This window comes from Amblyomma mixtum, chromosome 5 (genome assembly GCF_055824585.1).
Source record: "Amblyomma mixtum isolate Tamu chromosome 5, ASM5582458v1, whole genome shotgun sequence".
Classification (NCBI taxonomy): Eukaryota; Metazoa; Arthropoda; class Arachnida; order Ixodida; family Ixodidae; genus Amblyomma; species Amblyomma mixtum.
This window is the reverse complement of record NC_143016.1, coordinates 15,378,553-15,404,524: the sequence shown is the minus strand read 5'-3', so window position 1 is coordinate 15,404,524 and position 25,972 is coordinate 15,378,553. Positions and strand designations below refer to the sequence as shown.

Sequence of the window (25,972 nt, the reverse complement as noted above, 5' to 3'; positions counted from 1 at the left end):
TAGACTGGCCAAGTCGTGACGCATGTTTGTATGAGCTACAGCTTCAATGAAGACTTTTTTGTGGTCGAAAAATACTGCTATAACGCATTTGTAGCAACAGAGAGTTTTTAGAAATACCGTTTTCATAAAGACTTTTCTCGTTTCCGTTTACTTCATAGTGACAGTCTACTGTTGTACCCGGTTGCTCAGTTGACTTGTATGCATCGTCTGTTCTCGTTTTTCTTGGCGTTCTCGTGAGTTTGATACCGAAACAATTGTCTGTTTGACTACTTTGTAGTCACAGGACGTTCGAACGTTATGCAGAATGCACATGACAAAGTAGGATGGTGACGCGCTGGAGAGCGCGTGCCAGCTCATCATGCACAAGCGCACGAACCTATTTGCTCCGAAGGAAACGAGCATATAAGCATGTCTCGTGGACAGTCGGAAAGCTTGGAAAGATTATCCCTTTGTACTTGCAATAGACAGACTGGCGTACGACGCTACAAGAGTGCTGCTATCTGTCCGCACAATGCGCAGCAGTGACCACATCAACCCTATCTTGCAGGCACACAATGAACGCTGAACGAACTGTCAGAACAACCATAATCGAAAACGACGGAAAGGGATAATAGTCGGCACCCAGAAGCACGGCTATGCAATCGACGTGCCATTCAATGCCAGGTGCGTCGATCGAGGCACGCGCGCGCGGGTCTGGCAACACCTCTCGCCCGCGGCTCGAGCCCCGGCACCCTGCGACTCGCCAACCAATGGGGTTCCACTTCACCGCTGTGGCGTCACGTCCCCATGGCGACGCCTAGCGTTGACGCCGGCCGCCACCTTATCGATCGGCTGTCGTCCTTCGGGGGGGCGCTCTCTCGCAACGAAGCCTGTGTGTTCCTGACAATTGGCACCGAAATTGCGCAGATTTATTTTTTTGTTCGCTTCACCCGGCTGGCTGTGGCTCGCTCTCGTCGGGAACCCTAAAAATCTGCGCCGCCCGGACAGCAGCGGACGCCCATGCTCATCATGTAAAGGGTGCTCTGGGGATCCAACGCCCTACAGACCGGTGAACGCGACTCTCGGTCCGGCCCTGGGACGCCGTCGGGGAGCGGAAAGAAGCCTCGCCGGACTGGTATCGCCGCGTAGGCTGCGCACAGAGGAACACGGGCATCGGCGACGATGAAGCTCCGCGTCTCCCAGCACAGCTTCCACCATGACGACAGCCCGCAGATCAAGGCGGTCGACGAATGTGAGTGTGTCTGCCTTTGGCATCGTCTGCGAAAGCTTATCGTGGGCACCTTCGGTAATTCCGCACTCTGATCCGGCACTCTCGGGGAAGCTGTGAGTCATGCAGCGCTGCATTCAATATGGAGGCTCTCTGGTGGTATCCCCGATAGCTGACTCGCCCACGCGTAACGTCTGGTCTGTGTGTACGCTCGCACTGCGCGCCTGCGATAGGCATCAGCGTCGAAAGCTCGCGTTGACTCCCAGTTCCTGCGCCGACTGTTCTTTGTTTTGAGGCCCCAAGTTGTGCTTTGATTGAAGGGCCCTACTGAGGATGAGAAACTCCGGAACCTCGTATTGCTACAGGAGGCCATGATTTTTTGGTGTTGTTTGCGGAATTGTGACAGTACCCGCCACTCCTGCTTTTATAGTCGATTTAATTGTTCAAAATTTTATGTTTTTCTATGGCACTTAGCTGCTGACATTGTGTCAGGCATTACCTAATTACGTAAAACCAGTGGGCACTGCTGCTCTCGATACCTGGCAGGGAGTAATTATGTTGGCAAGTGCAACACAGGGGCAGGATCAAGCTGTCAAAGATATTTCATGCGCTGCTTTTGTTCATTTTGACATTGCAAAAGATACTACGCGCGATGGGAACCTTTGTTTGTCCAGATTCGCTTCGCGTTGAACCTCTTTTTTGGTTTTGGGAGGCTGAGACGACGCTTGTGGTTGTTTAGGCCATGCGAATTGGTGTGCCAACACATCAGACAGAGTCCGTCAGTCTGGGTCAGTAAATTTTAGTTACTCATTTTCTCGCCTCCTGTGCCGTCCGCTATAGTCCTACAAACTGCCTCACCATCTCTTTATCTCGGCTAAAAACAACGTAGGGGAAAGCATCTTATCACGAATCTGTCAGATATGGTTTTCATGATCACAAAAGAACGAAATTGGAACCTGACACAAAGTTTTCTTTGGTTTTTCGCCCTGAAGTATTTCTTTAAGGCACAGCTAGGGCTTTGAAGCAAATGCTTATTTGCTCTTATTTGCAACATTAGTTTTTTTTTTTAGAACTTCCGCTGCAGCGTTCTTTTTCCCGGTTTTAAGCGGTTCGCTACTGCACTGCAACACAAGGCCCGCTGTTGATGTTTTCCCTGAGCTTAATTCCAAGGAAGAGTCACATCATACGTTCTGGCGAAGCGTGACGGGGAATATTTGCTGTAGCATTGTTTACAGTCATCCACTGTAGGACGGAAGAAAGATCAAAACATTAACCACCACTTGCTCTCAGTATTCGCATACCAGAAAAGCACTGCTTTGGTTTACCTACTTTCGTTTGACTCATTTTTTTTCTCATTTAGAACTCATTAAAACCTGTACAAGCTTTTGTTTAAAATTAATAAAAGGACAACATAACACTTTGTAAGCGCAACGAAAGGCCTTGTAAAAGCTTTCAGGCTGCACCCTACGCAATCTGTTTCTGACGGGAAATGGAGGGCTGTTGACAGTTCTCTTTTTGGTGAACACCTGCCGCCTCGATCGCCTGTTTTTGCTGCAGGGACACGTGAGATTAGTAAATATGCGAACATGCTAGCCTGCACTAAAGAAACAAGCAAGCCAGAAAACTATGGCAACAAAATGCAGGTCGGGACAAAGCATAGTTGCAAAGGGAGAGACACTCGGTACGACACTGCGAAATGTATGAGAACTGCCGTATTTTCACCTATGTCACTCGCACTAAAAAATTTTAATAACGCGGTCGGAAAACGGGGTGCGGGTTATGTGCATATATTGGGGGAAATTCGGCTTCACGGCAATGCGTGCCATCTTCATCGACACATTGTTGTGCCAATGGATGATTGATACGTGGAGGTTAACCTCTGTGTACATGATGTTCGGAAACCCCAAGAGGTGTCCTATCAGCAACAAAACTGACGGACCAGGCACCGAAATTTTGACAGCGAGGACGAGGTCAAGTTAGACTACAGTGAGAGCGATAATTTAATTCGATCATGAATTGATCATTACAGAGTATCTAAAAATGCGCGTGTTTTGGCGACAAACTGAGTACTTACACAACTTTAACAGCGCGTAGCCGTACTTTTCGCTGGCAATACGGGCTGAATGTTTTTTCCTGCTTTTAGGACGCCAGTTAGGGGTGCAGTTTATATGCAGGTGCTGGTAGTAGGCGCGAAAATACGCTATATAGTTGCAAGGTGACCAGGCGTAACCTTGAATCGGAATGAGTCGGCAGCCAATCGATGAGAACGGTTTTCCGCGGGGCAGAGAAGCGGCGACGGGGACTATCCGTGCACGGCCCGGCTATCGCACGCACACACTCGCACACACACGGCCCCTGTGTCGCTCTCCATATACGGTCGGGCTGTTTCTGCAATCTCAGTGGCACGCTTCGTATTCCCGTGTACGCTCACGACGTGCCTCCGGGAATTGAGATTGGAGGGTATACGGTTTCGCGCGGCGTGTGCGCCTCCAACAAGGGACGAACAAAAAGTTAACCTTTTCCCGGGCAGAATGGGGAAAAAAAGGGAAGTGCAGGAAAAAAGGGGTTCAGACATTGTTTCGGTGAAGCGGCATGTTTTGCTTTTCTTTTAAGCCCCGACAAAAAAAAAGGACAAATAGATTGCAGGGGATCAGGAGGTGGGACGGAAAAGAAAAGGTGAAAAGGAGTATGGAGCTCGTCCCGTCTAGGCATTTTTCTCTACCTCTTTTCGCGTACCTGAAAGGAAAGACAAAATCAGTGGATTGTCTTTCGTGCGAAGAATAATGATCAGGAGGGTCGTGTAGGAAGGAGGGGGGGGGGGGGGGGGCGTACTTTTATTTTTCTATGCTATTAATTTTTTGCTCATCTGCAGGGGAACAAAAAATGGGAATTGCAAATGCGTTACTTACCCTAAATGAAGATTTTGTTTATGGGAATCTAGAATAACGTATACTGGCCACCTCCGAAATCGTATCTGCCAGTCTGGTTACCCGAAAACAAAACTATGCGCGCGAGAAATAACCGTATAGGCATTGAGTGAGCGTGTGATGGCGGAACCCTAACAGCATTTAAATGAGAGAATTAAAAATGATGAAGACAGTGTACATAACCGTCAAGGTCTGAACTCACGTAAAGTATGTGCTTAAACTCCGCAAAAGGTTAGGAAAAATATATTGTCTGACGAAAGGCTAGAGAAGCGCGAAGCGTCTAGTTGAATATTTTGCTCGGCTCGTGAGTATTCTGCCATGAACGTAGATGGCGTCTTATGAGCACCACTTTGAAACAATACTCCTAAAAAAAAAGTAATTTCAGATGAGCTGTACTATGCAAAATATATATTCTGGGATTACATAAACCCTAAAAAGAGTGAACCTGAAGGCTCAAGAGAAGTACGCCATATTACTGCCACATCCCTAAACAACTACTTTCAATCAATTTTTACTAAAGATAACGGTTTTGCTCCACACCTAAACTACAGCAACGAAAAGCAGCTAGAACCACTCACTGTGACCGAGTCAGGAATACTAAATTTATTACTTGCTTTAGACACAAAGAAAGGACTAGGCCCAGACAACCTGCCGAACTCATTTCTTAAGAGATATGCCGAATGGACAGCCAAATATCTATGCATAATCTTTAACAAATCATTGTCATCCTGTGCTCTTCCGAATGAGTGGAAAATTGCAAAAATCATACCGATACACAAATCCGGAAACAAGGACGATGTCGCAAACTACAGGCCCATCTCACTCACTTCCACGACTTGTAAACTCCTGGAACACATCATCCTAAAACATATAACGACATACCTGGAACGGGAACACATCTTATCACCATTACAGCACGGATTTCGAAGGGGGTTGTCCACAACTACGCAGCTAATTGAATTAGTGCATGATTTATCCTCCAGTATCGATAATCAAAGACAAATAGACCTATTACTATTAGATTTTTCGAAAGCATTCGACCGCGTATCCCATTGTAAACTAATAATGAAGCTGGAATCTGCATTAGGTAATAGCCCCATAGTTACTTGGATCAAAGACTATTTAACAAACAGATCACAATACGTCTCGCTTAGCCTGGAAAACTCGAACTTAGTGCCTGTAACATCCGGAGTGCCACAAGGTTGCGTATTAGCCCCTGTCTTGTTCCTCATCTTTATTAATGACTTACCATCAAATATTTGTTCTAACATCAGGCTCTTTGCCGACGATTGCATAATATACCGCGAGATCAGTTCAGCCGCAGACAATGTAGCTCTGAACGACGACCTTGAAGCAGTAAATAAATGGTGTAACGATTGGCAAATGAACCTAAACGTAAAAAAATCCGCCGCGTTATCAATAACCAGGAAAATACAAAAATCAGCATCTCAGTATGTCATTAATAATATTCCACTCCCCCAAGTCGTGGAACACAAATACCTCGGTGTAATAATATCCCATGACCTTAGATGGAGCTCCCATATAACTCACATTACATCCAAGGCTCTAAAAAGACTCTTCTTCTTGAGAAGGCGCCTCAAACTAGCACCATCAGAGACAAAACTATTAGCCTATAATACCCTTGTAAGGCCAATTCTTGAATACTCTAATATTGTCTGGTTTCCCTCTACTAAAAAACATGTAAGTAAACTAGAACAAGTACAAAGGAAGGCAATCAGATTCATTTTTAATAAATATAGCCAAATTGACTCACCAACTGACCTACTCCATAAAGCTGGTATGCTTACCTTGCAGAAGAGAGCCAAACTAGCACGTCTTAGATTCATGCATCAGTTGCTCAACAATCAGCTGCATATTGACACTTCTAAGTATTTATCCTTTACAGATACCAGGCCCACACGCCATAAGCACTCTCATACTTTAAACGAGTACACTTTCCGGACTGACTGCTTTAAACATTCATTCTTCCCACTAACCATACGCGAATGGAATACCCTTGACCCAACTATCACAAGCTGCTCATCATTAAACACCTTTGTAGCCCTCGTCGAACACCAACTGGGTACGGAATAAATACTTTACGTACTTTTGCGTATGTACCCGCCTTCCAGTCAGGCACCGATCGTGTTCATTGTGTGCGCATTTCTACATGTTCTTCCGTTGCATTACCTTCCATTTATGCCTATTATTTTAAAATATTGATTCATTGGCTTCCAGTGTCTGTTCTCTGTTCCATGATTACTGTTCTTTGTTCCGTTCATTTGAAAGTTTATACCCCTTTACTACTATTCTTGAGTTCTTGTTAAACGCCTTGCCCTTACAACGCTGAGTGTTTACCTTTGTGTTATGCTTCCTTGCCTTATTGTGCTTACTTATTTAGACTGTTCAACTTATGCCCTTCCTGTTATAATCCCATATGGGATTGACAGTATGTACCAATAAATAAATAAATAAATAAATATATATATATATAATTTGAGCTAGCTATAAATAAAATTCTTCGGCAGTCTGTCAGGACGCCCGTCATACGTTACGGCCGGGAACTAACGCCTCGCTAATGAGCCATAACTTCGGCTGAAAAGGTTGGTCACTTTTTTTTTCAGCTATCTTAAGCTTAATGCACCTGCGCTTCGTCTATCCAATAAGAGTATAAAGGGCTTAACTATAACGTTCCGGTTTTGGGTTGGTTAAGGGGAGAGGGACGTTGCAAAAGCTTGGGGGAGTATAGGTAGCCAAGCTATTTAAAAAGCAGAAGATTCTCTCTCAGGTCTGTCTATTCCCGTTAAGTTGTTGACCTCTTTATTTGGAAATTTTTTGGCGCTGCGACACGAGCCCTTCTCTCGCAAAAAGAAAAAAATGAAGCCAAAGTGAGAGTAGTACACTATGCTGGGCGCAGTAAATTGCGCTTATAATCACTGATTTTTCACCGTTAAATGCCCGTCACGGCTGTCACTTTCTTGTTGGCCCATATGCCACTGATTTACTTGTGCGTATGTACTTTTAATTCTATCCTAATTGACGCATGAACTATTTTTAGCCACCTACGAAACCTTTTCCGATCAACTTCTTTACTTCATTTTCATCGGTGCCAAGTACAGTAAACTTGTAGCACCCATTCACCGGTGTTGCTAAATGCCACGAAATGCGTCATAGTATAGGCGACGGAACACTGATTCTTGCAAAGGTTTTCAGTGAGCTTATTCGGAAAGAAGAATGCATCCATTACTAGATTTACATGCTCTAACCACCGGGATGAAAGCTTGCCTTATGAATATTGTTGCATCTCTGCAGTTTCGCAACGTCTGCAAACCCCTGACGACAGAAAAGATTAATATACACGCGTGCTGACGTTCGGTCGTTTGGAACTGCGCCGCAGAGCAAGTTCTGAGACTGCCGCGGGTTCCGTTTGCGCAATTGTTCCTCACGCAGACGACCGAGTAAAGTGCAACTTCAAAAATATACTAGGGCGTATCGAACGCAACAAAAGCCAGGGCGGGTTACTATGTGACGGCGCCACTGAGCGGACGTTGCGTAACATTAGTGCGCCTGTGTGGCGGCGGTTTTGTTCCTTTACTCTGACGATGACGTCGTAGCGGCGTGACTCAGATCTAGCTGTACGCTATCTAAGTGGATAGAGACGGAGCGCGAAAGACTACTGAAAAAATATCAGCGGGCTGAATGGCTTTCTCTGCAGCTAAAAGGCAGAAGTAGAGTCTAGTTCTCGTCCGGGTTTTTCGCGTCCTTTTATGTCTGTTGAGCAGTGCCGCTCCCAGCGCGGAAAGAGGGGCTCCGAGACTCGCGTAAAGATGAACCTAAGTATAGCGGATCATGGAGGCGACTATTACAGGCGGTGGCATGTATCTGACACTAGGCTATAGAACCTGTGTCTTTGGTCTGTGCATGGTTGGTATGGGTCAGAGATAGTTGCCCAGTAATCGATTGGTGAGGGGGAGGAAGCATTTGAAGGAAGGGAGAGAAGAGGCGGAGAGAGAAGTGAAAAGGAGACGACAGGGACATGCGCCAGGCGCGTGTGCTCCTCGTGATCGCAGTTGGGTGAGAATACGTAAGCAAAAAAAAAATAATAAAATGAGGGAGAACAGTCATTAAAAGAAGGCTAGGAAAACGGCGTGGGGTAGTCACTATCCACTGTGCAGGTGCAATAGATCACCGGTTTATCGGTTCTGTGAATTACATTCCCTGCTCAAGTCGATCTGCTCTTATTAAGGCGAAAGCCTTTAATGCCTCATACTGTCGTTAGCAGACGCGTCGGCAGCCGTGTCGACAGACGCGTCGGCAGGAGTGCCGACAGACGCGTCGACAGACGCGTCGGCAGAAGTGTCGACAGACGCGTCGGCAGCCGTGTCGACAGACGCGTCGGCAGGAGTGTCGACAGACGCGTCGGCAGGAGTGTCGACAGACGCGTCGGCAGCCGTGTCGACAGACGCGTCGGCAGATTCGTCCGCCTTTCGGCGTCACTGCTTAAAAGGCTCAAGGTTCCAGCATGAATAAAGGCGCATCTAGTGAATGCATGGGCTTCATAAATAAAATAAAAAGAGTAAAGTAAAGAAAAGGAAAATAAAAATAAAAACAAGAAGATAAACAAAAATGAAAACAAAATAAAGATAAGACGTGAAAATAATAAAATTAAGAAAAGGAGGAAAAAATAAATAAAAACAATATGAAAAATAAAAAGTAAATAAAAACAAACTGTGGCCAGGAAACGCTTTCGCCTTGCAGCACTTTAGAGAGCCAAAGTACCCCCTGAATTTTTTTAGCTATCATCAGATCGCGTTGTTTCCCATACCTACGCTATTCTTCTCATTCTCATTTCCATCGCTCGATTTACTCTCTAGTCTCATTTTAAGCATTGATTTTGCTGTTCATCTAATAAAGGAGAAAACGAGCAAGGCCGCCAACTACCATCAGATCTGCCCACTTGGTGAATTTTCCACCCATATTACATAGTTCGCTCACCATTGTTAGACTAACGGAAGGTAACGCTGCCTAATCGTGCTCCGGTTAAGGTCTGCTCGTTAGCACGTCAGGAACCCATGCTGCAAAATCTTATACTAAAAAAAAAAGGGGGGGGGGAGAGGGGGGAGAGAGGGGAGAGAGGGGAGAGAGGAAAACCGAATGTACTCAGTTGTCCATAACCGTTTACTGACTCTACACCAGAGAAGGAGACGAGTGGCCTGTCGACCTGGGGAACCCGCTGTACCAACGAGTGTGAGATTTGGCTCTTTGGCATCACCGAGGGACATAAACAGCGCGTATTTTGTGAGCGTTTTTTCGAGGCTGGACCCGTTGTGCTTTTAACGAGAGGGTTACCCTGGCGGAAGTGCAGATGCTCTGCATGGATGGGCTGGGGGTGGTTTTGAGGCATTTTTATGGAGTATGCACGCTTTAATGGGGCTAAATAGCTCTTCGTTTAAACCTTCGAGGTGAGAAATCGGCGGAAAATAAAAATGCTCTGCTTTCGCGCACCTAACATGCGGAGTTCGTCAGTTCGTCTGTGCACATCTTTCCGTTTCCATATACGTTTTAAAAGAGGAAGCAAATGACATGAGGTGCAGAGCTCATGGTGTCGCGACCGGTCTGAAGCACAGTGTGTCTGGTCCTCAAATTTATCGTCGTCAGTTGCAATAATGCCTCTGTCGTCTAACCGTCTAAGTTAGTCCTAGTTAGACTGTCTTAGGTGTCTAGTTAGACACCTAACCGTCTAAGTTAGTCTTCGTTTTGCTTTTTGCACCTCACCTTTTCAAGTCGCACTATATGATTCGCGACGGCGACAGAGGGAGACCACGGCACGTGTGGTCACTAATTGCCGCGTCGATGGTGCTGCCTCTGTTCTTTTTTTGAATTCATTGCCGCAGGACACGTGGCATAACGCGCGACCTACAGCGACTGCATACGCCCCGTTGCCATGCCACTGGCACGCACACTGTGACGCAAAAGCATTTCTCTCCGAACGAGAGTGTTTTTTTTTTATTCCCAGAAAACTATCCAGCCTGTTAGACAACTAACAAGCGTGAGACTGCCCCAGCCGCGTACTGTTCTTCGAATAAGTCCTTTTTTCCTGCGTATTGAAAGTTCCTGGTAGGCATAAAGGCACACTGGTTGTTGTCTCATGCATTAAGGGCAAAGACAGCTCACCCGCGCAGCTTTGGGGAAGGAGGATATTGAATCATAAGGAGAGAACACGTAGAAGTCACCATGCGTTCTCAGTGGTCGGGGTGTTCGGAGAATCTTGCCCGTTGTAGAGGCAACGGAGGTAAGGAAGCACTAATACCAAAGTTACCTAACTGGGTCGCATGAAATGGATGTCTAGCGTAGCAGTGTGCGGCAGAGAGTGAGGAGGGCAGAGGAGGAGAGAGGAGGTTCGCCGGTATGGAGAGGCCGCAGCGACGCAGGACAGGGCTAATAGGAGGTCTGTAAAAGTATTTGTCCTGCAGTGGACGTAGTTGGGCTGATGATGATGATGGCCACTGCCGTCAGGTTGCACCCTCTGGTGACGTAGTGTGACATGTGCAGGTGACGCTGGGGGGGGGGGGGGGGGGCAGAGAGGTGAAGGAGGTAGAAAGGAACTTCTCGTCTTCTCCGTGTGCTATAATCGTGTCTTCTGATGTCACCTGCAGCGAGTCCCGCCCTGGTGGGCATCGGGGTGGGCAGCGTGGTGTTGGTGGTGGCCCTGGCCGCCGTCTCGTGCGCCTGCTACCGGCGCCGCGGCGTGTCGCCACCCAAGGGACCCTCCCAGCGCCGACACCCGGACAAGAACCTGCCGCTGAAGAAGTCGTCGGCCGTGCGATCGCCCAGCAGTGGGCCTGCGGGGCCCATCCTCAAGAAGTCCCCCTCGCCCACGGGGGGAAGCAAGTCCCCGCTAGGCGGACACAGGTCGCCGTCTAGCCACGGTGAGTGCGCTTGAGGAGCAGAAAAGAAAACACTCGAATAGAGGAGGGGGCACCAGTCTTCATGTGGACCTACGGATACGGTAATAACCAGGCAGTCATTACTAATGTAGCTTGATATCTAACATCACACTCGCCGCGGTGGCTTAGTCGCTGTGGCGTTCGGTTGCTGGTCTCAAGGACGCGGGGTCGAATCCTGGACGCGACGGCCGCATTTGCATAAAGGCGAAGTGCAAAAGACGCCCTTGTGCTGTGCGATGTCATTGCACGTCGAAGAACCCAGGATAGTCGAATTACTCTAGAGCCGTACACTACGGCGTCTCTCATAGTCCCATTCACAGCTTTGAGATTTTAGTTCACCTACCAACACCTGCCTAGCATCGAGACGCCCTATAATACTCACTATGAAGTCGCCTCGCTCTCTCTGTTCTTTTCTTATTCCTAATGATCATTTCTTAATTATGTCAGGTGTAGCCTTCTTTGCTTACTTTGTTAGATGTGTCTGATCACACAGCTTGCTGTAGGTGACACCAGTGCAGTGAGTCTGCCCAAATATGCCTTGCGCAGAGACTCGGTTGGTTTTTGTGTTCCAAATATAGGTTATATCCCAGATTATATAGTTCACCGCCAGAAGACCATGCATGAGTGTGTTTGCTGGTAGTACCGCAAAATGTGAAGAAATAACACAACATAGTGTTTAATGCATTGTGCCTTAGCGGCGGAGTTCGTTGCTACATGTCGCTGGGTTAGCCGCCTGAGCTTTTATTGATAGCAGCCGCCAATGCGGTGATCAGGACGTCGTTTGTGCTCCCGTGTAGCCCTTGCCATAATGAACGAGCTTAATGACAGCGCTGTTTCCGCCTCCCATGAATGTTGCTCGAGACTGGATGGCCGGAATCACCGTGACGAGCGACAGGTCACCAACAGCAGGAGAAGCCTTGTACAAGTAGAGCCACGAGTAAATAGGCCATGGTTCCGAAGGCGCGGTTCACTGACGTGTGCGCGTCCCTGCGGAATTTCGAAGGCATGGCGTGCTTATACGTGGGTTTCAATGCGTTCGTATTACTACCCTCACTTTCGCAAAGTCTGTCCATCTGACGCTGTATGATGCGGCCGCCACCCGGCCTCCACCCATTACCAACCCACCTTTGCCTTCCACCCATATCCACCCTCCAGAATCATCCACCCACCGCTAACCACTCACTTTACCCTCCAGAAGACCTTCGCTCACTATAACCACCAATCTTTGCCCTTCACCCATCTTCGCCCTCCAGAATCCTCCACCCACCACCAAACAATTCATCTTAACCCTCCAGATGGCTTCTACCCACCTTCATCCTGCAGAATCCGCCACCCATCACCAACCAACCCATCGACACCCTACAAAGGACCCTTCCCACCACCCCACCCTCCAGACGCCTCCATCTACAAGAAGCCCACGCAACAGTGGAACGAAAAAGCGACTGCGAAATACTGTTCAAAGACGCAACGGGAGCGCCTTCAGACCATAGAACCACGTTCCCTCTGGTTTTGGGTCTGTTCGTACAGGCGTTCACACACCTGTCTTAAGCATTCGAATGGCTCGCTCCGGTGCGCGTTGGCGACCTTCGTCGCATCCTATTTGGCACGATTTATAGGTTCCTGAGAGCTCAGAAGTAAACCATGAATCATGTGGAGGTGTACGTACGGTAACATGCTGTTTAGATCCCTAATAAGCTACCCTTAAATGATGCCGGCATACTGTGCAGTGCGCCGTCCCCGTGTACACGTGCACACATAAGCATTGTCGCCAGGTGACTGTGATGGTGAAAAAACTGCTTGCCACGACGCGTTGGCAAACAACGTGCGCCTTTCTGCGCCGCAGGTGGTCTGACGCCGCCGACGGAGGCGGCCCGGTCGATATGCGAGTCGGCGACCAAGGAAGTGCGCGCCTCAGTGCCCGCCGCGGCGGCGGGCTCGACGACCAGCACGTCCTCCGCAGTGGTTGCCTCCACGGCTAAGGCCCACGGCGGTGACGGGGACAAGAAAGATCTCAGCCCGCCGGCGGTCGAGGACGTCGCCGACACCAAGGAGAAAGAGGTGCGCCACACTAGACTTGTCCAATACTCTCCATACACTGTCCGTAGGCAGTATATAGACATTCTCTAGGCTGTCTATTGAATTATTTGTGAAGGATCACTCTCCAATCGACTGGTCGACTGAATGAAGAAACCACCAAGCTCGCCGACTCAGTCGTAGATGTAGTCGGTCACCTGATAAATGTCTTGACCTTTGTATCGCTTTCTTCGACATAATCGCTCAAATTATGCCCACCCTCTTAAAAAATTATCAGCGTCTCGAAGGCTCGGTTACTTCATGTTCACTGACTCGGCTTACACTCTAACGCTTTGAAAGACATAGCCATGAATTCAGTGTGTACTTCAAAGACCCGCTCACTTAATCAAGACTCGGGCACTCATTCTGTCAGTTTCTCATACATTCGTTCACTCCCTTTTTAGTCTCAGTTTGAGCCAAGCGTGAGAACCTTGGGTTGTGAATTCGGAGAAAGGGACATGCGTAAATTCTGCCGGACGGAGCAATAAAGTTCCCTGTGAATATAGTTCCTAAATAAGGATATCTCTGAAGGCACTAGGCTAGCTGTTAGACGACGGGATAATAAAATTTAAAAAAATGTGTCTTGTGGGTAAAAAAAAAATGCGGGGGAGGGAGGAGGGGGACGTGGCCGGCCATTCTTTGAATTCCTGAGGTATTCACAGGAAGCTCCCAATGTTAACAAAAGCGCTGTAATAAAGCGTTTACTCGCATGTTTTTCTTTCAGTCTATTCGGGCCTCTTATACGAGCGAGTATTGTCGTCGCCTGTTTGGTTTCTTTATGAAAAGAAGCCGGCCTCACAGGGGCAAATTTACGAGCAACTCGCCAGATGTATTTACTGCACTGTCTTCGTCGAAAAAGAAATTGGGTCATTACTCTTTCCCCGTGGAAAATTTCTAGCTCAAAAAGGACGGCCGCCTCAAGGCTTGTCGCCCCCGTTTGCACTCTGCCGTCGCCGTTAGCAACGAAAGGTTCCCCTTTCGGCCTCTCAAGTTGTCAAGGTCCCCTGTCGGCAGGCTCGTGTAAAAGGCAGCGCGGCAGAACTCCAAGTGCTTCCGCGTTATCACATTCGTCAAGTTCTGCAAGCTGCTCTTATTACAACGACTGCCGTGTAGAGACTCTCTGGTGTAAGCGACGTCCCAGTTGGCGTTGTCGTACTCTCTCTTGACCAAAAATTCCGTCGTTTACTTGCTGGTCGGCGAGAATGTTATACGGGCAGGTCTTAGACTATGCGTTCTCATGGCGTAGAAGGGGTGGGGGAGGGGAGGTCGGGAAAAGGCGGGAAGGGGGGAGGGGGCTGTAGTACAGGTGTCTGTCTGCCTGGTTCGCCCTCTAAGAAAATGAAATATAGGGCGTTTTATTATTTTCTGCAGCTATCTAACAAGCTTCCTCTGTTTAGGCTAAACCAGTCGTAATACAGTCGAACCTCGTTATAACGAAACGGTTTATAACAAAATAATGGTTATAACGAAGGAATGACGGTTCCCTTGGAAGCTTGCATGGTCAACATGGGTTATAAAGAAGCTGCGGCCATAACGAAGTAATTGCCGGACTCCTTCAACTTCGTTATAACGAGGGAAACTGTGTAGTAAAAAAAAAAAAAACTTGCTGGGCTCAGGTAATAAAGTCTTGCAAACGTGGAAACAAAGTTCATTCTTAATTAAGCGCAGGTAGCATTCCTAGGTGCGTTTCACACACCTCAAATGCATTTGTACTCAACCGCCTATTGGGCAACTCAACTTACCAACCGCTACGTTCCCCTCTGTCCATCAGGACAGGCGGGCCAGGTTGCTTTGAGAGGAGGCCACGAGTCAAAATAAAGCTGTGCTCCGAAGCAGACAGCGCACGTTACGTTGCACTCGCCGATATGGTATGCGATTCGCTACGCGTACGCGGCACGGCATGATGGTGTTTTGGCGGGAGCGCTGGCTGCGGCGGGGACAGTCATGTTATATTCCCCGAGAGCCGCTATCATACCACGGCATCTGATCTCTTGTGCACTCGCCGCCAATATAAAGATGATCGCTTTCGCTATGGCTAATCAAAACCTATAGTATTTTTTTCTGGTGTGACGATCCCTCATTCACCATAAAAAGTTGCGGTGAGGTATATGGGTACAAATGAGCCGGCTGTTGTCACGTATATTGTTCAATCTTCTTGCAAATACGAAGTGCGGCCGAGTACTCGATTCGAGTACGAATTCTTGAGTGATCAACTTTATACTGATCCCGACTGTACGCGCTGTTGGCCGTTGGCCAGGAATAAACTTCGTGCAATGTTTCGGCAGCTCTTGCCTCTTCTACTTCTTACCTTCCAGCTGTGCCTTCCTCTAGTAAGTGCCATAGTAAGTATACATTGCATGAGAATATAGAGGCATGTTCCAAAGGTGAAAATTGTCCGCTGAATAAAAAAAAAAAAATCTTGAAGCTGGTGTACGTTGTTGGTGTATCCCTAAAGCAGAGAAGGACGCCTTTTCTGTGCTTGTTTTTCACAGTTCCTGTCATTTTTCGTGGTCCCGTTTTTTTTTTTACTTCAGATCTGCACGGTATGAAATTTGCCCAACTTCCTTTACCTCTGTTCACCCGAAGTGTTAGGAAAACAAAAGCAAAGGAAAAAAAAATAAGGCACTCCGACGGAGGAATATGAGAAGCCCGTTTCGACGAAGCAGCCCCCGATGATCGCAGGTGACTGAGGAGAAGCCCACCCAGCTGGGCCAGCTGCACTTCCGGCTTCGGTACAACTCGGAGAAGCACGCGCTGCTGGTGACCATAGTGCGGTGCACGGACCTTCCGGCGAGGGACCCGAACACGGGCTCCTCCGACCCCTACGTCAAGCTGCAGCTGCTGCCTGAGAAGCAGCACAAGGTATGCACGCGTACACACCTGTTGCCATCATCATCATCATCATCGCCATCATCAGCCTGACTACACCCACTGCAGCGCAAAGCCCTCTCCCATGTCTCTCAAATCAATTTATTTAGCATTTCTTTCAATACAAAAATAAATGCAAGGATAAGAACAAAAAGCTGCTTCTCGAGCAGCTTGACAACGGTTCTTACCCCTTGTTTTCTCTTGGCAACGGATAACAGCAGAAATAATACAAAGCTGCGATTAAAATTGTACGAAGATAAAATCATGCAGTATACATAGAAACTGTAAACACAAAATATATAGTAAACACAAAATACATAATATACATAGTAATTTCAAACACAAAATGCCGCATATTAGTAAAAATAGCATATTAGCATATTAGTAAATTAACCCTGTCCTTTGCTAGTTGCCGCCACTGTATCCCCGCAAACTTCTTAATCTCATCCGCTCACCTAACTCTCTGCCGTCCCCTGCTACGTTTGCCTTCTCTTGGAATCCACTCCGTTACCCTTAAGGACCAGCGGTTATCTTGCCTTCGCATTACATGCCCTGCCCAAGCCCATTTCTTTCTCTTGATTTCAACTAGGATATCATCAACCCGCGTTTGTTCCCTCATCCACTCCGCCCTCTTCCGATCTCTTAACGTTACACCTATCATTTTCCTTTCCATAGTTCGCTGCGTTGTCCTTAACTTAAGCTGAACCTTCTTTGTTAGCCTACACGTTTCTGCCCCATAGGTGAGTACCGGTAAGATACAGCTGTTGTATACTTTTCTCTTGAGGGATATTGGCAAACTGCCATTCATGATCTGAGAGAACCTGCCATATGCGCTCCACCCCATTTTTGGTTTGGTTTATGGGGTTTAACGTCCCAAAGCGACTTAGGCTATGAGAGACGCCGTAGTGAAGGGCTCTGGAAATTTCGACCACCTGGGGTTCTTTAACGTGCACTGACATCGCACAGTACACGGGCCTCTAGAATTTCTCCTCCAAAGAAATTCCAGCCGCCGCGGCCGGGATCGAACCCACGTCTTTTGGGTCAGCAGCCGAGCACCATAACCACTGAGCCACCGCGGCGGCCCCACCCCATTCTTATTCTTCTAGTTATTTCCTTCTCATGATCCGGATCAGCGGTCACTACCTGCCCTAAGTAGACATATTCTCTTACTACTTCGAGCACCTCGCTACCACTTGCGAACTGCTGTTCCCTTGCGAGACTGTTGAACATTACTTTCGTTTTCTACATGTTAATTTTTAGCCCCACCGTTCTGCTCTGCCTGTCTAACTCATTGATCATGCTTTGCAGTTCTGTTGCCACCTCCCCCAGTTCCCACACCTGTTGATCCCTGAATGTGACTCGCAGGTCAAGACGCGCGTGCTTCGGCGCACGCTGAGCCCGGTGTACGACGAGGACTTCACCTTCTACGGCATCAACCCGAACCAGCTGCAGGCCACCACACTGCACTTCGTGGTGCTCAGCTTCGACCGGTACTCGCGCGATGACGTCATCGGCGAGGTGGTCTGCTCCATGGCTGGACTCGACACCGACCACCTGGACAAGACGCTCGCCCTGAGCCGAGACATCGCGCCCCGACACTTCAAGGCGAGTCCCGATGCCCCTCATCAGTGACCCCGTCCGCTGTTGTCTGGAACGCGGCCAGCGCGCCACGTTCTTGGCTGTATATTTCAACCTATACCTTTAACTCTGGTTGGTGGTTAGCATTAGGTGGATCATCGACACGGCAACCGGCGTCGCCCAAAATGTGGCGGCGATAAAAAAACTCGCGATTGGTCGAAATGGTGCAACGTCATAAAAGGCGGGAAAATACTAAATGTTAACCAGCGTTAACAGCTATAAAGGAATAGAATAGAATTGGAATAGCATTGCAATAGAATTGGATTAGAATTTCAATGCTTTCGCATTGCTCTCACATATAAGTTGCTAGTGCCCCTGATAATTTTTATTCGGTTCGTGATGTAAATGTTCGAGAGATAAGCTGTTACTAGCGATTCATTTTTTTTTTTGCTTTTATGCCAAACAACATGACTGTGATACACTAGCAGCTTTCAGCGTAGGCGTCCCGCCAGCGCCTCAGCTTGAGAAGGAAAGAGTTGCTGCGGAATTTGGGGGCTATCCTTCCCCTCCGCTATAGTTATTTTTCTTTTCACGCTCATTCCTTCCGCTTCCTCCATCCTTCCCTGCCCTTCCTGGGTGCACCTACCTGCAATACCCCCCCCCCCCCCCCCCCCTTACCTCCGGTTCCAACTGGGCCACTATATCGCTACCGCGTGCAGACAGATAGAAATAGATGCCAAAAAACAGATGGAAGGAATAGGCGCACGCCGCAACAAGCACGTCCGCCGAAAGCGATAACGCCTCCTTCGAAGAAAATTTATTGGGAACACGCCGGCTGCTGCAGCAACAGATACCACCCCCGTCACTGATTGCAGGTCGTAGAAGCTTATGCACTTTCTCATGTAATAGCTTGCAATGAGTGCGGCACTAACAACACCATTGCTAAAAAACTGGCGGTAATTTGTACGTTGTGAAGCACGAGAAGGAAAGCACGGATTGATACAAACGACATCGTACGAAAGATAAATTTTATCCGCTTATGAATGCACAATCCTCAAGAGATGGCCAAATGGAGACACCTTTAAAACCATGCAGATTGTTATTCTTTTTGTAACACGCCATGTCTTTCGTGCTCGCGTTCGTATAGCTTCCCTCGAACGTGCTTGTGTAGAGTCGCGTTCGGCTCGTAGCGTGCAAAAAATGTCTACAAATATGATTGTGCCAACGATAGCGTCTTCGTTCCTTGCATCCGTCTGACCAACCTCACCTTGCGTGACACCATTGCAAAGCACATGATGCAACAAACCCAGTCACCCTTTATTGCAGTTTTCAGCTGTTGCTGCCTCGCAGGTGGTGTCAACCGAAAACTTCACCTGTAGCATGCCAAATATTGCGTAAATGTCTCAAGGAGTTAGACGCATTGAGCCAAAGTAGCCTCGAATTCACCTGCTGTTCACGCGAAATGTCACCACACTGCATCTTCATTAAATGCCTTCAGTAGAGCGAAGGCCCACTGTATTTTTTTTTAATGCGAAAGGATTTCTTGCCGCATGAGTGGCGTGGATAGGATGCCCACCACATCTGCTTTGCCCACCACGGGCTGTGGACAGAGCGCGTACTCATGAACTGTCGATCAATCATCCGGTAAGAATGTAATTATGATTTGTAATGAATGATATTGCCTGAATGGAAAGTTTAAATTACCGCATTACTAAATACAATGGTTAATTAAATAATAAAGCAATTAACTTTCCCAATTACTCCGAGTAATTCACGAAATTGGTGAATTTCTAGTAATTCTTCCAAAATTAGACCGACAATAAAATAATATATAAGTTAATTAATAAAAGTAATGAATCATTTTAACCGATTAACTCAGTACTAAATTAATCTAATTATGTAAGTAGTTAATAATGTCTAATAATTATGGTTGATCAATTACTAAGATTAATTCATAGTTAGGTAATTAATTTCGTTGACTAATTCCTGAGTTATTAAATAATTACCATCATAATTAATTGCATTACTAAGTAACCGAGGAGGCAACAGAACTCGAAACAGCTTTCGCATTTCCGAACATAAGGAGACTTAAGTGCACCTTTAATTTTTTCCCCACTAAGCAATGACACAGTTTTTATTAACCTGCAGCACAAACGATATTAACATGCATTAAAACCTACGGCAATGAGGATCACTTTTGGGAAGAGGCGTGTTTACCCGGCTTGGTGTATTCATTCTGAAAGCAACTTTTACGCACGAAACTGTGATTCATTCGTCGTTCTGCACAGTGCGCGTATATCATCTCTGTTGGCACTAACGTATGCGCACGCGTGGCATCCCGCAGATCCGTTCCCAGGGCCGCGGCGAGCTGCTCGTCTCGCTCTGCCACCAGCCGGCGGCCAACCGACTCACCGTGGTAGTCCTGAAGGCACGCAACCTGCCCAAGGTGGACATCACCGGACTGTGCGGTACGCGAACCCTCACCACGTTGTGACCGCTGGGCCCGGCATGGCCGTCGTTTACAGGGTGCCACGGGAAGAAGATTACATTCCGAGAGGTTGCCGGTAGCTGTCGAAATGCCTAACCCTTGCGTTATAAAATGCAACACCGCCAGAGAATTTGTTGCCAATACGATTATTTTCAGTGCGAAAGCGCTACTTCGCTTGAAAAGCTTGCAAACCCGAGGTATGTGTGAGGCATCAACCTTTGACGGTGCGCCAGCGGCGGAGGCCTTGCGCAGATGCTCCGTCAACGCTGTGAACCGCCACCCCCTTCCCTCCTCCCCACGCGCGGCTGCCGATAGCGGCTGAGGATAAGCGGCGGCGGCCGGATAATGCGCTATCGTGTTCTACTCTTAAAGGTGAAACTTAAGCGTCCTCCCAGTTTTAAGCGCAAAAACACTATTTCACAAGCAAACCTGAAAAACCCGGGCTATGGGGAAGCCTCAACCTTTGGCCTTTACCTTTGACCTTGACGTTGCATGCGGTTGCCTACAAGACAGTGTTGCTTCATGTGCTTTTCCTAGTCGGTTTAACTACCATTCTTTGTTGTTGTTTTTTTCCACTGGATGGGTGCTTCCGCTCTCTTCATAGTATTTCAACCATGTGTTTATATCATGAGGTTATTAAATATCATTGTTAGACGCAAGCAGAAGTTTAATTAACAAGCTCAATATCGTCCAAGCGCCACCCGTGTGCGCCTGCCACATCCGCTGCGTTTCGCGCTAAAATTCCCATACAGGCAGAATTATTTGTTTCTTGCTTTTATTTTTTGTTAGCCTCTTCGAAAACCTACAGGGTTAGACGTCGAATACCGCGCACAACTTGGCGGTTATTCTCGATGCAGACACATAAATGCCGCAGTTGTTGAATGTACGCGCGTGCATTCGCAATACCACATTCAACAGAGGCCGTTTTTTTGTCACTCAGAATGAAAACATAAAGATACCATGTTATCGGAATGCTATATTAAAGGGGGGGGGGGGGGGGGGGGCTTAAGGTGCCCTTTCCTGACACACAACAGCTTCGTTGGCTAATGTTCTCAGCTGCAAGCCACACCGCTCAAACCATGACCCTTTATCACGCAGTTGCATTATATCGAATCGCATATCACGAGGCAACTGCGGCGATCTTAACAGCGTTTTCACGGCATGCCTCGGCAAAGCAGAAAAAACTACGCGCGTGTTACTCGTGTGGGTGTGTAATCGCAGACGCGTGAGAAGCCGTGACCCTTCGGGGGTACCCCCGACGAAGCCTTCCCTCACGAGTGGCTTTGCGTTTCGCAGACCCGTACGTGAAGATATACCTGCTGTACAACGAGCAGCGCATCGCCAAGAAGAAGACGCACATCAAGAAGCGCACCGTGAACCCGGTGTTCAACGAGTCGTTCGTGTTCGAGGTGCCGTACAACGAGGGCCTCGACAACCTGAGCCTCGAGTTCCTGGTGCTCGACTGGGACCGGGTCACCAAGAACGAGGTGGTGGGCCGCCTGCAGCTGGGGCCGCGCGGCTCGCCCGCCGCCCAACAGCACTGGCGCGAGGTGCGCAACTCGCCGCGGCGCCAGATCGCCGAGTGGCACAAGCTGAGGGAGTAGCCGCCAAGACTACCCTCTCCACGCTCGGCCTACTCGGCACCGGTGAGTGCTGAGTGCGCCTCCTCGGCGCCTCCTCGGCGCATACCCCCGCCACCCCTCCCTGCACCGGCCTTCAGAAGAAATGGACCTTATACACGTCCCTGGAGGTCTTCAGGTCAAGGAAACCCTGTTTCCCCCAAGTCTCGGTTGCGTGTTTTTTTCTTTGTAATAATACGTAAGGCGTTAGTATACAGGGATCACCACGTGGTATTCACCCACTACCTATAAATAGTCCATAATTTGATTTCTTCTCTTACGCTGTTTCAATTTTTGTTACAACAGCCGAATGATGTGACTCATCATGGAAAGTGGCAAGAAACGGAGACGAAGATGTAGAAAGATGGACGACAGGACAAAGCGAATACCGCGAGGATCGGCGCTTGTCCTGTCGCCCATGTTACTACGTCTCCGTTTCTCCTGCGCTGCCACTGTGTGATGAATCGCCGACTAGCCCGCATCAAGATATTAATCGACGGCTGAGACGTCGAAGTTCAATATAGGCGACGTGAAGTATAAGAAAGTTGAGATAAAATCACTGCTTGTTCACTTGTTATCATTCAGGTTCTTCAGCCAGGCTGGCTGAAGCGCTGCAGTAAATTAAAACGGCGAAGGAGTTTTTATTTTTTTTTAATGCATTGCGTGGCCTGTGCTATACTTTTACGTCACAGCCATCGTTAAGCTGTTGAAATCTAAACTGAATCAGCGAGACAGAATAAATAGCCGTGAATTGTTTAGCGCGCTTAGGCGAATACGATATGGTGACTCATGTATACTAATATCTTAAGCGCCATTACAATGAAGCAAACATGCAATCAAAAATTTTGCATCTATACTCCTTTAAGTGCACTCGTGCGTGCGTGTCTGCGCTTGTGCACTCGTGCGTGCGCAGACTTTCTTCTAGCAACAGCAATTTTTCACTTCATGTCGGCGCATATTTCCGGGGCTACTTTGTTTTCCTCTCATAACTTGTTTTTTTTCAGCACAATTGTTGCACAGTTCCTGCTAATTCTTTCGCGTAACTTTCACTCTTGAAACTGAGCGGGCAATTTCGCTTCCTCTTCCAGGTTTCGGAGTAGCAAGCTCGGCTGTGGCCGCGTCTTCGTGTCTTGAAGACGCCCAGCGGAAGAAGGTCGGACTGAGGAACACGACGACGAGATACGGTGTTACCACTGCTTCCCTCAGTTGTTCCTTAGGCTTTTCTCCGCTTCTATAAGCTCTGTTCTCCAAAGGAAAGTATTCTTTCTTAATACTCGCTGACGCTGATATTTAGCTTACGGGGAGAAATGCAAGTTTAAAGGCCTTCGACATTTCCCGTTTATTCCTGGCGTGCTCCCGCGATGTAAAGGAAAGAAATCGACATCACTCGTTCTGGGTGTACCATAGGATTTTTTCGCACTAACGTGTTCACAGCAACGCTTCACACCTTGCGGTGAGCTTCAAAACAGCCTGTGCTTTGTGGACGAGAAGTTATCGCAAGAAAATTCACTGTGCTAAATGTGTGCGTTCTTGCTTATACGAGTTGGATGTTCTGAAGCATCATCATTTACAGCAAAATTCCGCGTGTCCTACATTGCAGCGCAGGTCTAGTCATTTCAGTAAAATGCACGTGCAGTTGAAGCTTTGTACATAGAAGCAGTGTCACGTTATCCAATGAATTAAAAGAAATGCAGTGTCATTATGAGTTTAACCTAATAGAAAACTCGTTTTAGTTAGGTAAAGTTCTTGTTGATTTCAGCGACGTGACATAGGTCATCTCTTATTTTCTTTAAATTTAATCTACGACTTGTTTCAACCGCGCTTGAAGAACATGCGCAATGCTAGTGAGTGGCTGGCGCTTAATACAAAGCAATGTCGTTCATTGACCAATACGACTTAAGATAAAACCACGGCTAACCAGTTGGCGTTATCGCGTCTGGCTGGTAACAAACGTGCACAGCGGCAGGCTTCTCTAGAAGCTCTGTATCATAAACAAACAAACCATAAGTCGATACAATCGCTCACGAACATAATTCCCGCTTGTCAGTTGTTCAGGGTGAAGGGTAAACTAATCGCACCTCATTTCGAAGTATTCAAGGGCACAGACAACTACCGCGAGTTAGCTTCCTTCTTGTGGCTCCCTTTATCTTTTTTTTTTACCCAGCTATTTCAGCCAAATCAGCGTTTCGCACTATTATTACTTGAGGGAGAAGCAACTTTTGTGATAACACTCAAGCTTAAGTCACGTGTGAGAACATCCAGGTACAGCGTACACTTCAAAGATGCCAGAGTTAGAGGCACCCTCCGTTTGAAGCACCGCACACGAACACTGTCACACCCACACACCGCAGGCAAACAACACGCATTGTATACACACCAACAAACAGCACACGACACATACGCCCTACGAGACAGGGCTGGTTACAGTTTCGCTTTCCTACGAGAGACATATCGTGTTGACATGGAGAGTGCGCAAGTGCTTAACACCCACACACATCTTTGCAAGCGTTCGGAACCGCGGTATGGGTGGCGTAGTTGTTTATCCTCCCCCTCTGTACATACAAATAATCCACACCGTGCGAAGTATATATAAGTCGAGCACGTGGTGTGCCGACAGCGGCAGAGTATTTTATGTACCACGTTGGCAAACGGAGAGACCGTAGCTCGTTTTCTTTCCTTTTCTTCTTTCCGTGTCTGTACACATACTAGCGAGCGTAGCCGTGTTCTGTCGAAGTGCATGTGTCTGAGCAAAGTGAAACTACTACAACGCCCCCACCCTCGCTGTTATTACAAACCTGGCTATACTATATCTGTCGCGAGTGAGCTTTCCCGTCAACTATTATGATTATTAATAGCGTGTACGCTTGGTCGTTTTTGACTGCTGCGACCGCGCCGTTGGATCGCGCGCAGCTGAACTTTTTTCTTTTTGTGTCGCTGTTGTAGGACGACGCAGATGGAAGAACGTGTGTGTGCGAGTATTGTTGTGCCTCACCCACACCGCTCACCCTCTCCCCCATTCCGGCGCCCTTGGTCTCGCTGTGTGCGGTGGCGTGTGTTTTATCTGACGTCTCGTGCTGTAAGAAATATGAAACATTATGCGCCGCTGGTCGGGCACTTCGCGGGCACATTGTTGCAAGCCAAGCCCGTGGAACGGCGAGCTCTGTGTAACCCGCAGCAACGCAAATCTGTAGGTTGTTTCGTTCTTTTGTGAATTTCATGAAACGGTTCCGCAATAAACTCAACTTTATCCGAATCCAAGGTCTTTTTTTCTTTTAGAGATTCCGTGTGTCTTGTTTACTGACTGCTGTCGCCTTGGCGGCTGGAAGGCGATAGAGGGGCCAAATGCTGCCCGACTTCTGGCGGGCATCTGGGACTTTTGTGTGTTTGTTCATTGCCGGTGTCTCTGTGTTCGTTGCCGCTCTGTGTAGACGTTTGAAAGCATGTGTTTAGCCTGGTTGGCTCATGGTTTTGCCTTTCTGGGTCGTCGGCCCTTCTGGCGACGATATTCGTTCGGTAGTATAGTACTAGTTGAAGACGACGACGTGCAATGCACAACGCGGCGGCGATAGCATAGTGCTCTCTTGCAGTGCCACGAGGCAACGGGTTCGAAACCCAGTCGCGGCATTATTTATTTATTTATGTACATAATTATGTCAGAGTTGCAATGGCGCTGCGGTTGCTATGCCGCCGTTGCTATGTTGCTATGTTGCTTGCTATGTTGCTGTGTCGCTATGTCGCCTCTTGGCACAGACCCACATACATCGCAAGATCTTGCTCGGTGTTTACCCATCGAAATATTGCTTTCGCACTGAAAAAAAAAAAAAAAATCTGCATAGTAAGGCATTGAAAACATGGACCCATGAGGGGACACACGTATTCCGTCCGCTGCAAGAATCCAGCCAACCTGCTCCCCGTGAACTTATGTCCACGTCCAGTGAGGCGTTTAAGTTGTGCGGTTGCTTCCATCATTGAGAGCGAACGCCGGACATTACTCAGACACCCGAGACAAATTCGGGGAAAAAAGATAACACTTTGGCAAATTGTCTTGCGAAATGTAGCCACTACTTAAAGGTAGAAACGTGAACTTCGGCTCGCGGTGCTGTTCAAATGTTAGGTGTACCAAGAATATGAAAAGAACCGCTGACAAGGAAGGGCCGAGCTTCAAGACACGTTTTAACGAAGGAATTATGAAAGGGCCTGTCGGAGACCTAGAGACACTATGGTGACCAGCCTAAGTCGAGAAAGTGAATCTGTACAGTGGCTAC

At 47.8% G+C, this 25,972-nt stretch overlaps 1 protein-coding gene across 1 annotated transcript; it reads left to right on the top strand.

Annotated features, from left to right (window-relative positions):
* The first annotated feature begins 772 nt into the window (after positions 1 to 772).
* Syt4 (Synaptotagmin 4) lies at positions 773 to 24,960 on the top strand. The gene is made up of 8 exons (XM_089543447.1): positions 773 to 1,231; positions 10,791 to 11,063; positions 12,925 to 13,139; positions 15,837 to 16,016; positions 17,388 to 17,627; positions 19,945 to 20,068; positions 21,385 to 21,734; positions 22,796 to 24,960. Exons 1-7 carry the CDS (start codon positions 1,162 to 1,164, stop codon positions 21,690 to 21,692), a joined length of 1,410 nt encoding a protein of 469 aa, XP_089399573.1. The 5' UTR covers positions 773 to 1,161; the 3' UTR covers positions 21,693 to 21,734; positions 22,796 to 24,960.
* Positions 24,961 to 25,972: the final 1,012 nt, after the last annotated feature.

Bases quoted from the DNA above. Each gene is read 5' to 3' on its own strand.
- Syt4 (XM_089543447.1), top strand. From the start codon at position 1,162: ATGAAGCTCCGCGTCTCCCAGCACAGCTTCCACCATGACGACAGCCCG. The intron at 13,140-15,836 runs GTGCGCCACACT...CGATGATCGCAG, and splicing joins CCGACACCAAGGAGAAAGAG to GTGACTGAGGAGAAGCCCAC. The intron at 17,628-19,944 runs GCGAGTCCCGAT...GGCATCCCGCAG, and splicing joins TCGCGCCCCGACACTTCAAG to ATCCGTTCCCAGGGCCGCGG.